Raw genomic sequence first — 17,681 nt, forward strand, 5'->3', positions numbered from 1 at the left:
TTCGATTCCGGGTACTGCCTGTGTGGAGTTTGCAAGTTCTCCCTGTGTCTGCGTGGGTTTCCTCCGGGTGCTCCGGTTTCCTCCCACAAGCCAAAAGACTTGCAGGTTGATAGGTAAATTGGCCATTATAAATTGTCACTAGTATAGGTAGGTGGTAGGGAAATATAGGGACAGGTGGGGATGTTTGGTAGGAATATGGGATTAGTGTAGGATTAGTATAAATGGGTGGTTGATGTTCGGCACAGACTCGGTGGGCCGAAGGGCCTGTTTCAGTGCTGTATCTCTAATCTAATCTAATCTTTTCCAACTAACAATCCAATTCCCTCTCAAATGTCTCGATTGAAACTGCCTCCACCTCACTCTCAGGCACTGCATTTCAGATCCTAAACACTCGCTGCGTGAAAATGTTTTTCCTCATGTCACTATTGCTTTTTTTGCCAATTACCTTAAATCTGTGCCCTCTTGTTCTGGATTCCTCCACCAATGGGAAGAGTTTTTCCCTATTTACTCTGTCCAGACCCCTCATGATTTTGAATACTTCTATCAAATCACCTCTCAACTGTCTCTTCAAAGAAAACTGTCCCAACTTCTCCAATCTATTTTCATAACTGAAGTTCCTTATCCCTGGAACCATTCTCATAAATCTTTTCTGCTCTCTCTCCAATGCCTTCACAACTTTCCTAAGGTGTGGCACCCAGAACTGGACACAATACTCCAGTTGAGGCCAGACCAGTGTTCCATACAAGTTTAACATAACCGCCTTGCTTTTGTACTCAATGTACCTATTAATGAAGCCAGGATGCTGTACACGCCATTAACTGCACTCTCAACCTGTCCTGCCACCTTCAGTGATTTATACACATATACATCCAGGTCCCTCTGCTTCTCCACTCCCTTTAGAATTACACCCTTTATTTTATATTCTTCATTCTTCCTACCCAAATGAATCACTTCACACTTCTCTGCATTAAATTTTATCTGCCACTTGTCCGCCCATTCCACCTATCTGTCTATGTCCTTTTGAAGTTCTACACTGTCCTCCTCACAGTTCACAATGTTTCCAAGTTTCATATGATCCACAAATTTTGAAATTGTATCCTGTACACTAAGGTCTAGGTCATTAATATATATCAGGAAGAGCAAGGGTTCCAACACTGACCCTTGGAGAAATTGGCTTAGTGGCAGGAGGCAGAGGGTGATGGTTGAGGGATGTTTTTACAATTGGAAGCCTGTGACCAGTGGTGTACCGTAAGGATCGGTGCTGGGACTCTTGCTGTTTGTAGTGTACATTAATGATTTAGACGTGTATATAGGAGGTATGATCAGTAAGTTAGCAGATGACATGAAAATTGGTGGTGTTGTAAATAGTGAGGAGGACAGCCTTAGATTACAGGATGATATAGATGGGCTGGTAAAATGGGCAGAGCTGTGGCAAATGGAATTTAATCCTGGAAAGTGTGAGGTGATGCATTTTGGGAGGACTAACAAGGCAAGGGAATATACAATGGATAGTAGGACCCTAGGAAATACAGAAGGTCAGTGGGACCTTGGTGTACTTGTCCATAGATCACTGAAGGCAGCAGCACAGGTAGATAAGGTGGTTAGGAAGGCATATGGGATACTTTCCTTTACTAGGCAAGGCATAGAATATAAGAGCAGCGAGGTTATGATGGAGCTGTATAAAAAGCTAGTTAGGCCACAGCTGGAGTACAGAGTACAGTTCTGGTCGCTACACTATAGGAAGAATGTGATTGCACTGAAGAGGATGCAGAGGATATTCACCTGGATGTTGCCTGGGCTGGAGCATTTCAGCTATGAAGAGAGGCTGGATAGGCTAGGGTTGTTTTCCCTAAAGCAGAGAAGGCTGAGGTAGGTATACAAAATTATGAGGGGCATAGATAGGGTAGATAGGAAGAAACCTTTTCCCTTAGCAGAGGTGTCAATAACCAGGGGGCATAGATTTAAGGTACAGGGCAAGAGGTTTAGAGGAGATTTGAGGAAAACTTTTTTCACCCAGAGGGTGGTTGGAATCTGGAACACACTGCCTGAAGGGGTGGTAGAGGCAGGAACCCTCACAATATTTAAGAAGTATCTAGATGAGCACTTGAAATGCTATAGCATACAAGGCTACGGGCCAAGTGCTGAAAAATGGGATTAGAATAGATAGGTGCTTAATGGCCGGCACAGACACGATGGGTCAAAAGGCCTGTTTGCGTGCTGTCGAACTCTAAGACTCTATTACAAACCTTCCTCCAGTCCGAAAATCATCCATTAACCATTACGTTGTGTTTTCTGTCACTCAGCCAATTTTGTATCCATGTTGCTACTGTTCCATGAACTACAACTTTGCAAATACTGTGCAAATAGAGGAAAACATAGGCAGAGACAGTAAGAAGACACCCCAGTGACCCACTTTGTGCTCCCGTGCAACCTGGTGGCCTCCTCCTGTCACCCTCTTGGAAGAGGATATCTCTCCTCTCCCTCATAGCCTCCAAAATTAGATTCAGGTTGATATCGATGAAGCGAGAGGCCGGCCTGCCCCAGGTGCAAGGCCTCCGGCTCCCCTGTGACATCTCGCTTCCCTTTGGTGCTGTGGAAGCTTTGGCACACTCAGCAGATTTCTCCCTTCGGACAACCAGCAGCCTCATTGCTGGCTGTCTTGGGGAGTCTAAATCGGTCCCCCACTTCATCTGACCCACCTCCATTCCTGGCCCCACTGGCTCTAATTGGACAGGAAACCCATTTCCATCTCAAGTAAGGGCTCACCCCATGAAAATCCTAACTTTGATCAGTTTCCCACCGAAGGCGGGTTTCTGACTCCAAAACAAACCTGGCTTCTGTTTCCTGCTTCCATGGCGAAAATTCAGTCTATTGTCCTCACCACAAACTCTGTCCCCTAACCACCGACTTCATCTCTCTTCCTGGCAACTGTCTGAGACTAAACCGGACTGTTCACAACCTTGGTGTTGTTTTTGACCCCAAAATGAGCTTTGGACCATATATCTGCACTAATTTCCACCTTCATAACATCGCCCGACTCTGCCCCTGCTTCAGCTAAGTCCTCATCCACGCCTTGACTATTGCAATGCACTTCTTGCTTCTTCCATCCTCCATAAACTTAAGCTCATCCAAAACTCTGCTGCCTGTGTCCTAACTCACACCAAGCCCCATTCACACATCGCCCTGTGCTCGCTGACCTACTCTGGCTTCTGGTCAGGAAGCACCTCAATTTTAAAATTCTCATCCTTGTTTTCAAATCCCTCTATGGTTTCATCACTCTCTATTTCTGTAACCTTCTCTAGCCCTACAACCCTCTGAGATCTCTGAGCTCCTCCAATTCTGGCCTCTTGAGCATCCCAATTTTAATCACTCCACCCCTGGTGGCTCTGCCTTCAGCTACCAAGGCCCGAAGCTCTGGAATTCCCTCTATACATCTCTTTTCTCCACTAAGATGCTCCTTAAAACCTACCTTGTTGACCAAGCTTTTGGTGAACTGTGCTAATTATCTCCTTACATGGCTTGGTGCGATATTTTGTTTGGTAACGCTCCTGTGAAGCATTTTGAGATGTTTTACTACGTTAAAGGTGCTATATAAATACAAGTTGTTACTGTTGAAGAAAAAGATGCACATTTCGCATTGTAATCAGTTGCAGAATATCATAATTATCAGGTGGCCATTCTCAAAACCCCAACCCTAGACCACCTCAGCCACTGTGCATTATGGTTTCTTTAACATATTTTTACCTAGCTTCCAGTCACCATTTCATCTGTCTTTTATATTGTGTTCAGTAAGGTCTAGTGGGGCCTGGTGTCTGGGTCTGGGAAGTGGGGGGGGTGGGGGCAGGCCCCCACACGTGGGTCTAGCAGTGGTGGGGGCAGGAGTGGCCCTTGCCCGGGTCTCATGGCTGGCTGACAGTCCTAGTTAACCTGGCCAGTTTGTCATGAGGTTGCCACTGGCATTGCATGTCCAGCTTCTCATTAAGAGAGGGAAGGAGAAACAGCAGAGAACCAGGCAGTGAGATGGAGATAAATGGATGTAGTGTGCCTCTAACAGCATTGAATAAACAAATGTACAAATCAATGCCAGAGCCTCAGTGGGTGGAGGAAGTGTTGAATAAAGGCAACTTCGAAACTACATCATTCAGCATAAAGATTGGATTCTCGGTGGCGGGATGCAGCAGCTGTTATTACATCAGCTACAGTGATCAAGATAAAAACGTGCCATGTAGACAGTCAGACTGAATGCAAGAATAAATTGTTCAAGTATTAGACACAGTTGATGTCAGGAGATAGAGGATTGAAAAATTAGCAGCAAGACAGAAATAGATGGAGATAGTGAATGGAAAACTAAAAGACGGGCAGAGAAAAGAGAGAGGGACACAGACATGTAGAGCAAACACTGTAAACAGGGCTATTGGAGAAAGGCCTCACCAAGTCTATTCAAACATATTAAATCAAGCAAAGAGAAAAAAAATCACACATGCAGCCAGTTCCCACATAGCCACTGCTATGACAGGCATTTGTTAATGGATGGTTTATGTATTCCAGATTCACAGCACCAGTTATTATAATTGTTGCAGCAGACAACCAAATAATATGGTTACTAATATAACGTAAGAGCCCCACCTCACAAGGAAGAACATCAACAGGAAACCTTGAATTCCGAGCAGTGGGATGTAAGTCAGGCTGATACGGATGTAGAAAGACACCATCCAGGCCAAGTCCTGTGAAGTACAAGAAACAAATCACTTTACAAATGAATCATTATTTTTCTTTCCAGTTTCACTAGTCCTTGCCTCAAGAAGATAACTGGTCCTTGAGTTCAAGTCCTCTGTCATTTCACCCCAGTGCCCATTCTTCACACGAGTCAAGACAGTTGGGCCAGAATTTTATGCCCCCCAAACGAGCAGGCTGGTGGTGGTGCGGGGAGTGCGGGGAGGGGGCGTACACGACCCCCCCACCCCCACTGAAATTTAACACAGGGCAGCGGCAGTGAGAAACCACCCGCCCGCCACAGGCCAATCAAGGCCCTTAAGTGGCCAATTAACTGGCACATAAGGGCCTCCACCCGCTGTGGCAGGTATTTTACCCTTGGTTGGCTGACAGCTGAGGCCTCAAGAAGCTCGTCCCTCTAATCGATATCCCTTTGCTTTGCCGAGGCCCGACTGATTTTTTAGGGCCTTGCCAGGGATATTTACCTTTTTTCCGCGGCTGTCCTTCATCTTCTTGCAATGGCTGAGTGTGGTCCCAGCGGTGGCCACCGCTCCCGGTGGCGCTGCTGGGACTAAGAGCTGCCGGCCTGCTGATTGACTGCAGCTCCGTTCGGCGGGGCTTCCTGCCTCAAGCAGGTGGAAGTCCTGCCCAAGACCAATTAAGGGCCTGGGGAGCATAAAATCCCAGTCTGGCTCACCAGGCCTGTGGAGGCGGGCTCGCCACTGAATTTTCGGCCAGTGGACGGGCCTCCCGCCCAATGAAAAATTCCGGCCTTGGTGTTAACAGGCTGTTGAAGCATTGAAAGGGGAGTGTGAGTGGAATCACAGCTGATCCTATCCTCACCAATCCTGCACTCAATCAGGAACTACAACATCACATGAATCCCAGCTGGCTTGGCACTGAACTGCCAGTTCTGATAAAAGGTCACAGACCTGAAACGTTAACTCTGCTTCTCTCTTCACAGATGCTGCCTGACCTGCTGAGTATTTCTAGCACTTTCTGTTTTTATTTTGGATTTCCAGCATCTGCAGTATTTTGCTCTTATTTTAGTGGGTTTTGGCAGGTTCCCTTAGATGAGACCTCAAGATTACTAACCGCATTTATAACCCCATTTGGGAGGCTTTGGTTCAATCAGTTACCATTTGGGATAACTTTCGCACCAGAGATCTTCCAAAGGTCTATGTCTAACATCTTAGAAGGGCTCAAGGGAGATTTGTCACATGGATAACGTGGGCAGTCGGGTAGAGGATCATCACCAGAGAGTTCGAGCAGTTTTACAACGACTTCGAGAAGCAGGGCTAACACTGAATGAGAAGTGCAAATTTTCAAAGACAGCAATTCGTTTCTTGGGACACATAGTAAACAGTAAGGATATAATGGGAGACCCACAGAAGACACGAGCCATTACAGAATTCCCTACTCCTACTTCCATTCAATAGCTCTAAAGATTCCTTGGAATGGTGAATCAATTAGCCAAATTTGCACCTCATTTAGTGCAGGTAACAGAATTGCTAAGACAACTTCTCAAAAAAGATCAAGCGTGGTGTTGGAGTTCACATAAAGAACAAGAATTCCGGAAGATTAAAGAAATGCTCATATCACTGGACATCTAGACACACTATAACCCTATGCGACCAACAATGATAGCTGCAGACGCCTCCTCCACGGGGTTAGGGGCAGTCCTCTTCCAGGGGCAACCGGATGGTTCTTGGAGACCAATATACTAAGCATCTAGAGCTTTGTTTGGAGACAGAGACAAGGTATGTGGTAATTGGAAAAGAAGTACTTGTTGTCACATGGGCCTGTGAGAAGTTTTCGGATTACATTGTTGGATTGACAGTCGTCATCGAGACAGATCATAAACCCTTGGTATCTTTGTTGGATGAGAAGGAGATCACAAAAATGCCTCCAAGAATCCATGATTTCGTTTAAGATTGATGAGATACACATCCGTATATGTCCAGGGAAAGATAGCAAACATCTGCTGATGCGCTATCAAGAGCAACGGTAAACCATCCGACACAACAAGATGTGAATTTTGTAGACGAGGTGGAGTCATAGTCGCAGCATACTGTACAACAATGGCCGGCAAGTATACAGACACTGAAATAAATTTGTCACGCCCAAAAAAGCGATAAAGAATGTATTCATTTAAGGCAGTATTGCACACAAGGGTGGCTACAAGAATGTCCTAGTGAGAAGACAATGAAAACTTTCTATGAATATAGAAAATACTTCACAATCAATCATCGATGATTTGCTAGTTTATAATGACAGACTAGTCATTCCCAGTTCACTTAGATTGGATATTTGTAACATCTACATGAAGGCCACATGGGAATAACGAAGTGCAGAGCAAGGGCACAATCATCAGTGTGGTGGCCAGAAATATCCAAAGACATCGAAAATGTGATTCAGAACTGCCAGATCTGTGCAATACAAAAACTAGAACAATGTGAACCTCTGATAACTACTCAATTTCCCACCAGACCATGGAAACATCGCAGTATGGATTTATTGATGTTCAACGGAAAGTCCTACATAATCATCATTATTTCTCAAGTTGGATAGAAGTGAGAAGGTTGCATTCAACAACAAAAGAAGCAGTTATAAGAGTTCTACAAGACATCATTGCAACACATGGTATCCCTGACGAAGTATTGTCAGACAATGGACCACAGTTTGTGAATGAATATTTCACACAGTTTGCAATAAGAATGGGATTTCAATATCTCACAAGTTCACCACGTTAGCCACAGTCGAATGGTGAAGCAGAAAGGAGGTGTAAGAACCATAAAGTCCTTATTGAAGAATGAAGACCTTCCATCCTCACTTCTAATTTATCGATCTACACCGTAGATGTGCGGACTACCAGCCGCAGAGTTACCGATGGGTAGGAAGGTAAGAACACTATGTTGCCTGAAACACTGGTTCCAGGATTGGATGTCCAGGACTACGAGACAGTATGTGACCGGGAAATCTCTTATAGAAGGCAACAAACGTGAAATTACAACAAAAGATTTTGTCCCAGAGTCTTACTGAAACTGAATGAAGGCCAAAGCGTATGGATATGAGATCTAGATAGGTAAGGTACTGTAATCCACAGACATGAAAACTACCAGAGATAATATGTGTTGCACACAACAGAAGGGAACATATGTAGAAATAGAAGAAACATTATCCCTATTCCCCAGAAGCAACAGTCAAACATTTGTTTGGAAGAACCAGATGATGATGGAGAAACACAGAGCAAACAGAACACAACAGACCTTACTAAAAATCAACCAAGTCAGTGATCCAGACTTATAAGGAAGACTAATGATCATCTCACTCAGACTAGAAGATCGGGGAGAGTCATGAAACCTTCAAACAGACTAAATCTGCAAAGTCAGAGACTTGGTGGGGGGAGGAGTGAAAGGGTAGTAAGTAAAGTCAGGAATGTATATATGTTAAAGAAAATGTATGGATAAAGACTTGGGGGAAATAAAGTATAGGATCTGAAAGGGTTAATGTTGGAGACACCTCCTCCCACTGTAGTGATGTAATAGTCACATGGTAATTGGCTTTGGAAGAGAGAGTAGCAGCATGAAGGATGCCAGCTAGAGAGGCTTGCAGAGAGTGTAAATACAGATGTGTAAATAAAAGAGTTATTAGTTGACCTCATCCAGACTCCAAAGATTTAGCAACAACACGCTAGCTACACTACAATTACAACTAGCATTGCAGAATATACCAGTTCTACCCTCCTCCAGTTTTACTCACTGTTACGATCAGGTCAGAAAGATGTCTAGGGGTCCCTTTCAGCCTTCACCTGGTCTTACTGTAACAGGATTTAATTTTTAATACACCGTGTTTTGATCTTCCCCTTGGTGTATCCTTGTTCACTGCTTTCCAATTATAAGGCAAAGAAATGAGCACAAACAGGCTTTCTTAGGTTTAAAGAAGAAAAGTGAAATTTATTACAACTTAAACTCTAATTCGGTTAACGCTTACGGATACACGCCGCCCCCCCCCCACCCCCCGCCACCCCCATGGTAGCATGCATACGCAATATGCACATGCAAATAGAGACAGAAAAGAGGGGGTAAATCTGCTATATTTAGTAATATTACTAGTATAGTGAGTGCCATGCAGGCCCCCACCTGTCAAGAATGAGGCACATTAATTTCTTGACCTCAGCAGCCACTGGATAGCATTAAAGTGCAGGAACCTGGCTGATTTTCCCCCTCCCTAACCCAGTAATCTTGAGGGAACTGTAGCACCCATTCCATTGTCCAAGTGAGATCAAATGTTAGCACATAGCATGGATGGAAGCTGGGATCTTTTGGACTGAATGGCTCAGTACGCCGCAGATAATACACTTAGCCACTGGGCCAGTGGGGGAGCTGTTTTCAAACCACAAGTATAATGCTGAGAGAATTGAAGCTGGGATTGAACAAATACCCAGGAGGCTGCTGGGAAATACTCACCACCCACTGCTTCCGTCGCACAGCAAAGTAAAAGACGTACCACTGGAAGTAGAGGGGGAGCAATGCTGGAGGCCCAACTGTGACAGAAAGAGAAATAAAAGGATTTAGAATTGAACAACTGTGGCAGTATTGTGATACACAGCTATGATTTAACTGGAGTCAGTAACATTGAACCCTTCCTGCACCTACCATCAGGAGTTCATTATAATCATTTTCTCCCATCAGCCAAGCACAAGAAGCAAAATACAGATGTTATGCTCATTGTTTGTTCCCTGATGTGTGACACCCGACACTCATCATTGCCCTTCATTTTGCACCTGTGCCAAACATAAACACCATTCATGGCAAAAGTAGTGGCAGGACAAAAGGGAAAAAAATCATGGCACAGAGTGGAGCTGGATGATTATGGAGGTCATACTTGCTGATACAAAGTGGAGCAGTACAATTGGCAAGCTATCAAGACCATGAGTAATGCACAAGCGTGACCATGAATTTTGATCAAGAACAAACAGTCTGGGTATCTGAAAAGATACAGTGAGCTACAGAGGATGTTCAGACAGCCCATCTGACTCCACTGGGTCTGTGTAAAGAAGATCCCCTCCGAAAGAGACAAGAGCTCAAAGCCCAGCTCTGAAGGAGAGGGTTAGCCTGCATGGAACCAAGATAGCTGAGGAAACTTATGTTTTGGTGAATTTTATATTTATCGGCTTGAGTGGTGTTACAGTCAGGTAGAGGGAAGAGGAATCACTTTCCGTTTCAGGTAACAAACACTCAGAGGCCAGACACAGCACATCTCCGCATCTGTGTAGATTCAGTGGGTATACAGTGGAAGAATTCCACTTCCAATTCAATTACTCCACCTCTACAGACACCCACACCTAGAATTTCCATGGGGTTCTCCCAACCTCCTGCTGTAACTTCAATGGAATCATCGGAGAAACAGCAGAAATGCCATTTACCCCAAGGGTGCGGCTGACCTTCAATCCAAGTATGGCAGGTGTTCAGCAAGCCCCTACAGGGATTCTCTTTGCCTCCCTACCCAATCAAGCGTTTGGGTAGTCATGTATTGCAACCGCAGTCATTTAGGTCAAGTACAAAGAGTGGAGTCTCATCCTATCAGATCCAATCTGGACTGCATCCAGATCACAGAGGTGAAAAGAACCTACTGCTCAGGTTCTTGTGTTGTTTACAATTTGGTTTTAAAAACATTCTGAACCTTTTGATAGGTTAGTGGGTGAATCATCGTTGATGTATGACAATCATTAAAGGCATTGCCTGGTGTAGGACTGACACGTACAAACCAAAAAGGTCGCAGGTTTAATCTCCAGTCTGTGCTGTGTTAGCTAATTTCAGCGACTGGGGCTGCAGCAATTCACCTCAGTGTGCCTGGCGTACGGGGGGCAAGTCAAGCAAGTTCCAGCTCCTGATCCGCATCCAGTAACCCCCATGTACACATGGATATTGGGAGAGGCCAAGAGCAGGCTCAGCTGTGATGCCCTCCACAGCCAAACAGCATGATAGTAGTCAATGTCTTGGATCACACATATGGAATGGCCAATTGGGAAATGTACCACAGGCCTATTGAAAACTACAGAAGCAAAACCAAGTAAACGTCAATGCATTCAGAGAGGAAAGAAAGAGAATGGAAACTGGAGAAAAAAAACTTTTTCACAAAGAATTTTTATTTAATATTAAAGGTTATAAACACATTTGGTTGTAGAGCCAAACCTTTGAGTGTATACACATGCCTGGGGTCCAGCTTATAGCTTCTAAAGCTTTTGTCACATTTCCAGCTCCACATACATGCCTTCAAAATGAATCAATTCACAGGAAATACATGTCTGAGCAAATCTCACACGGTTCACAGGCCACAGTCTGTATGACGTAAATATAGGAAATCCACTCTCTGAACACCAGCTTAATTTACACAGAAAGTCAGGAGAGGAAGCTGGCCAATCAACGAGAGGGGAATGGAATGTCACCATAGCAAGATATATCAGGAGATCTGAAATGACAGAGGCCAAGTGTCAGCCTGTCTGGGGCCAGGGATGGGAGTCCATTGAGGAGCACCAGCTCTGCAGTGTACGTCTTCTGCATAAAGCAGCAACATTGCCCTCTGGCAGGCCTGGTTTCTCAGCAATTCTATGTTCATTCCTTGTTTTAATTTTTATTAATAACTTCATTATTCACAAGGCCAAGTAGTCCAGGGCAGGGTCACCATCCACCTGGTTTCAGATAGCAGCACAAAACTAATTTCAGGAACTTGTACTCCCTCGCCCTTAACAATAACGGGATGCTCAATGCTGCTGCCTGACCAAAAAGAGGGGCACCAACCCAGCAAGTGGAAGCTGGCACCATACCTGCCCAATCTGTAGTGATGAGATTCCTCTGCTACTAGGCCAAAAGAAGAGTGAGGTGCAACTCCTGCGCAGCCAGAGAAGGAAGGATCCCAGTTTGTCAAATGAATGGTGCTCCCTACCTCCTGATCCCAGTACTTTCTCTAGGTCTCGTCAGTTTATTAACAGGCATTTTAGTGGTAAAATTAGGGTTAATTGCTGCCTTTATCTGTTCCAATTTGGACTCTTTCCCATTTCCCTGTTCGTGTTCACTGTAAAATGCAGTTTCTATAGATTGACTCATATTCATTGTTAACTGAAACTTGCAATTTAAATCCTGTTGTGAATGGGAATAACATGCCAGGGTTAATAATGATCCTTTTACTGAGTTACTTCACACCTGAAGACTGCACAGATTTCCCACTGTGCATTGCTGTCCTCTCCAATCAGTGGAAAAACAGCACACCGTCAGACTGTATAGTTCAAGCTAAAACTATGGGACTAATTTAATACCCAGGCTGCATTCTTAATGAGTCCCTGAGCTAGGAAAGAGGACCAGGGCTGGGAATGGAGGGCAGGCACAAGTACTGAAAGAGCTCATTTCAGAAGCAGCTAACAAAGTTTCATGTTAAATTCACATTTATCATAGCTTAAAAACTCATTAAAAGTTAGAATACAGAAATGTTATGAGAGCCCTGCTTCAGTCACCTTCACCACTGCAGTGAAAGTACATGGTGGAGGGGCTGTCTAATCATTATTTCGAAATCTACTGTAGTTCACACATCTGAAAGACATCAATAAACTTACAGAATGGTTATGTAATTGGCAAATGAATTTTAATAAGATAAATGTGAGGTGATGCATTTTGGTAGGAAGAATAAGGAGGCCACACACACCTTGGACAACAAGAGTCTAAATGGGAGAGCAAAAGGTCAGGGCCAGGGCGGGGGCAAGGGGGAGAGGTGGTACAGATACATTAATCACTAAAAATAGCAATGCAGGTTAACATCCATAAAAAAAAAACAAGCACTGGGGTTCACTTCTAAAGGGATAGAATTAAAAAGCAGAGATGTTTTGTTAAACTTGCATAGAACCTTGATTAAACCACAATTACAGTACTGTGAACAGTTCTGGTCTTCATGTTATACATAAAAAAAACTGAGGCACTGGACAAGGTGTAAAAAGAATTTATTAGGATGACAGCAGAGCTGAGAGGTTATACCTATAAGAAAAGATTTAACAATCTAGCACTCTTTACTCTAGAAAAAAAGAGATGACTGAGAGGTGACCTAATCTTTAAGATTATGAAAGGGTTTAATAAGGTAGATGTTTGCAATTGTGGGCAAGACCAGAACTAGGGGCCATAAATATAAGACAGTCACCAAAAAATCCAACAGGGAATTCAGGATAGACCTCTTTACTCAGAGAGTGGTTAGTTTTTTTTTTAGATTTAGAGATACAGCACTGAAACAGGCCCTTCGGCCCACCGAGTCTGTGCCGACCATTAACCACCCATTTATACTAATCCTACACTAATCCCATATTCCTACCACATCCTCACCTGTCCCTATATTCCCCTACCACCTACCTATACTAGTGGCAATTTATAAGGGCCAATTTACCTATCAACCTGCAAGTTTTCTGGCTGTGGGAGGAAACCGGAGCACCCGGAGAAAACCCACACTGACACAGGGAGAACTTGCAAACTCCACATAGGCAGTACCCAGAATTGAACCCGGGTCGCTGGAGCTGTGAGGCTGCGGTGCTAACCACTGCGCCGATGTGGATGTGGAACATGCTATCACAAGCAGGAGTTGAGGTGACCAAAAAAACATTCATTAAGTGGAAGCTATATAAACACATAAGGGAGAAGAGATCAGAAGGTTATGCTGATAGGGTTAAATGAAGAAGGGTGGGAAGAGGCTGGCTCGAGGCATAGACACTAGTATGGGCTATTTGGTTCAAATGGCCTATTTCTGTCCAGTAAATTCTATGTAATTCTATGTAAATGTAATTATAAGGTGTGACAGAATGCTGCCAGGACTTACGCAGGAAGAAATACTTGTGTTGGTGCTGGTATGGCATATACTTCTTCTTCTGCTTCCCCACCTGGGTCAAAGGAAATAAAGAAAAGGTTTGCATAACTCTCACGTATACACACAAAAATAAAATCAAGACCTGTGGGTTAGATTTTATGAATTAATGCTCCAGGTGCAGAGCTTCAAGCAATAGGAGTGTGTTGGGAATCCAGCTATGGAAGTCAGCACACTCCACAGTTTTTCATCCATTGATTTTAAAATCCAAGGGGCCACACTAATTTCCATGCCCAAATTCCCAATATGTGAAGCAGACGTACAATGCTCTGTGCCAGGAGCACGAATTCATAAAATCCATTCCAGTGTTTGACTTGTTTTCCTGCCTAGTTCCTTCACGGTTCCCACACACCATTACTGGTCACGATGGGTACCTCACACAGTCCTTGGCTCTCACCAAACATGATCTGTAACTGATTTGACTTTACCTTTTGCTTTATTCAATCAGGGATTTCCAAAGTCATTTTCGGGATATGGGTGTCATTAGCAAGACCGGCATTTATTACTCATCTTTGTTGCCCTTAAGAAAGGGGTTGTGAGCCTTTTGACGACTGCAGTCCGTGTGTTGAGACAATTCTCACAGTGCTGTTAGGTAGCAAGTTCCGGTATTTTGACCCAGCAACAATGAAGGAACGGCGATATGTCCAAGTTGGGAACGTTTGTGACTTGGAAGGGAAATTGCAGGTGCTGGTGTTCCCATGCACCTGCTGCCCTTGTCCTTCTGGGTGGTGGAGGTCACAAATATGGCATTTACTGACTGTTAATGCTCCTACGGTTTCTGATGATAATTATACACATAGGCACACTCAGCCTGCATATTAACTTGCAATGTTTAAGCCAGTTGTAGCTGCTTCACCCTTGATATTCACCCAGCCCTAGTTGAAGCCCTAGGAATGTCCATCTTTTCCCTTTCCCAGACACAGAAAGCTGCACTCTGCATATCACTATGACAACATAGACTCAAGATGCAGAGACCTATAATTTCCCAGACATAGTTCCACCCATTTAAGGTACAAAAAAGGGGCCTAATGCCTGTTTGAATGTAAGAACATAAAAAATGGGAGCTGGTGTAGGTCATTTGGTCCTTCCAGCCTGCTCCACCATTTTATAATGTCATGACTGACCTATCTCAACTTTTACCTCTACCTCAAAATCTACCTCAACTCCACCTTCCTGCACTATCCCCATATGCCTTAATTCCCTTAGTATCCAAAATAAGAACATAAGAACAACATGTGAAACTCCCACCTCTAGACTGATTTGCCCAAGGGTCAGGAAAATCAGGCCTAATAGGTGGCCCTAAAGTTGCAACCAACAAGGCAAGTTTTTAAAATATACTTACTTTAATGTGGAGCCAGGTGGTGTCTCTGCTGGCCACAACTCGTGCTTCCTCCCCCTCCCCCGGGCATCTCTTGCCCCACTGGCCACCACCCAAACTCCCCCTTCCCCACCTCTCCCCCAGCCACGGCTTGTGCCAACACTACTCCCCACACCGCCCCCCGCCCTAACCCCACTATTCCTGGGCACCTCTCCTTCTCTGGACATCACTCGTACTCCCATCCCTGCCACCATTCGAGTCCCTCTTCCCTCCAACACCCTCCCCCTGCCCACCCCCACAAAAAGGAACCTGTCCTTCCCAGACACCAATCACCCTGCTCCCCAGATATCCCATACTACTATATATATATATAAAACCTAGCATCCTATATCCCACTCTGTCTGCTTACACCCTACCTACCCCAACAGTTTCTAAAAGTCCTATCGGTGAAGATGTCATGGGGTTGAGCAGCTGGCTGTGTATCTGTGCACTACTTGCCTCAACTGAAAGTTTCTTTCCCAGGACAAAGAGGATGGGATGCATGTTAATGTCGGGGTCCTTGAGGAAGCAGTTGGGTTTGGCATGATGCTGAAAGTGGAGGTGGTTCCACCAGCTGGCTGGGGCACCCTGTAACCAGAAAAAAAACAGAAACCATCATGCCAGCCTGCGAGGATCAAACCCTAAACCACCCCCACCCCGTCCCCCAGTCCTCAAATATAGTGCGCTCAGCTTTCGACCACACAGTCTGAACTCACACAGCCACTAGCATAAGTACATTTTGTTTTTCCCCCATTGTGTTGTATATACAATGGGAAGGTCTCAATATCAGTGTCTTGGGGATCAGTATATCTCTGCATTGATTATGAAAAAATAACAATTTTCTCTTTATGATGTTGACTCTTGCTGAAGGATGATTCCACAGGTATCAACTGCCCTTCAGTAACTTTTCCTAGAGGCTATTCTTGTTATGCTCGGCAGTGAGTGTTAGCAGACTATTTCGCCCTGGGGGCATTGCAGCCAGGACCAAATCCTGTCCTAATTGAACATCCAGACAAGGAAACTTTCCAGTAAGTGTTTCTGGATCGATACAAGGGGCAATTTAATTATCCTCAGTGCCTCCAGACCAGAGTACCTTTTCTGTTCCCTAGTCCAGGGGCACTGAGGCCAGTTGAGGTGCCCCTACTGTTAACTCAAGTGAGATCAGCTGACGTGCCGATACCAAGGATCAAACCTGGTCTCAACGGCAGGAAGACTACAATAAAAAGAATTTAATAAGATAGTGCACATTAAAGTTGCCATGGTATTTAAATCCCATGGCGGAGGCTACATAGGGCCAAACAGGAGTTGATATGGAGTCAATGCACTCTACAGGGGGAGTTGTTATGAGTCAATGTACAGCACCGATAGATACAGATAGCAAGAAATATGGAACATGAGTTAGAGAGACACAAGCGTACATAGAGAGAAACAGAAGGCAAGATATAAAGAGAGCATACAGCAGATGGTCAGAGAGAGAGAGAGAGAGAGAGAGAGAGAGAGAGAGAGAGAGATGGGCACAGGGAGACATAGGCAGAAATAAGTCAGGAACTTTCCTAGAAGCTGCTCCTGCTCCACTGCGTAACTTTGTCAGAGGTTTTCTGGCAAAGTTACTCCAAACAAATTCCCAGCCACAGATATGAAAAAGAAATATTAAATGTAAGACAGGCAGCAATATGGAGAAGAGAGTGAGAAAGAGAAGAAAGCACAGGGACAGCAAGCACGAGAGGGAATGAATAAGGTTGTCAAGTTACAGAGATACATGTTACTGGGAAGAGATTGAGTCTATGATACAGGAGTTACAGTAGACTAGCAACAAAGCAGTGCAGACTCCACATGTACATTGTGACCCACCTTCAGGTGGCCGATGATAAACTTGTGGGCAAGATGGTTCCACTTGGACTTGCTGAACACAGAGAGGTGCCCGAAGTCATGCTGTAGCCAACCACTCTGCGCCTGCAAACAAAACCACAAGAGAGCACATTACAACTAAATACCAAGAGCCCCCCAACAATTCTCATCAACTGGAATATCTATGTTACCATGGCCAGTCTGAGCTACACAGACTATAATCAAGATGAGTCTTCGTACTAAGCATGGAGACCAGTAAGTCCCACATTGGATTCTTGATCTTTGTCCAGACTGCTCCTGGATCTGCTGTTAGAACAACCCTGTGTAAAGTGATTACGGTAAAATACAGCATGTGGTATTTAGAAACCCCTAATCATATGGTAACTGAGGTAAAATACAATTTATGGCAGTTCATATGGTAATTGGGGGTCACATGATTCACTGGTGACAACAGCTTTTTAACATTATATTATACAACTGGGTCAGTCAGACCGAGTGACATATTCTGCTTCACGTAGTACATGCACCAGCTAACATGCCAGCTGGATACACGCAGGAAGAATTCACCCCGTTACGTACCCGCTAACTGCAAACCCACCTGCACGATGGCCAGAAGAGCTGTGCTGATCAGAAAGGGGACAAGGGAGGTACCAAAACACCATAGGGTGAGCCAGGCCGCAGCATCGAGGATCAGAAGGTGTGTTAGCAGTCCAGCAAAGAACAGCTTATTCGGCTTTAGGAGCTTTGTCCTTTCCACAAGGGCACGTAACTCCTGGAAATCTTCCGTTACCGGTTTCTGAGGGTGAAATGGAGAAAACAACCAACGTTACAAAAAAACGGCTGCTTAACAGCATGGATAGACTCT

The 17,681-nt window shown here is 44.6% G+C and overlaps 1 protein-coding gene across 3 annotated transcripts in view; it reads right to left on the bottom strand.

Annotated features, from left to right (window-relative positions):
* LOC137377025 (acyl-CoA (8-3)-desaturase-like) overlaps nt 1-17,681 on the bottom strand; it is a 67,134-nt gene that overhangs the window by 13,972 nt on the left and 35,481 nt on the right. For 2 of the 3 annotated variants that reach the window (XM_068046171.1, XM_068046173.1), the window contains exons 3-8: nt 17,415-17,612; nt 16,820-16,921; nt 15,428-15,556; nt 13,567-13,627; nt 9,183-9,259; nt 4,627-4,724 (exon numbers count right to left, since the gene is read on the bottom strand). In XM_068046171.1, coding sequence (XP_067902272.1) covers nt 4,627-4,724; nt 9,183-9,259; nt 13,567-13,627; nt 15,428-15,556; nt 16,820-16,921; nt 17,415-17,612 — 665 coding nt within the window. The remainder of the gene's footprint in view (nt 1-4,626; nt 4,725-9,182; nt 9,260-13,566; nt 13,628-15,427; nt 15,557-16,819; nt 16,922-17,414; nt 17,613-17,681) is intronic. The other variant, XM_068046172.1, reaches the window with a different exon arrangement.

Source organism: Heterodontus francisci, chromosome 14, assembly GCF_036365525.1.
Source record: "Heterodontus francisci isolate sHetFra1 chromosome 14, sHetFra1.hap1, whole genome shotgun sequence".
Lineage (NCBI taxonomy): Eukaryota > Metazoa > Chordata > Chondrichthyes > Heterodontiformes > Heterodontidae > Heterodontus > Heterodontus francisci.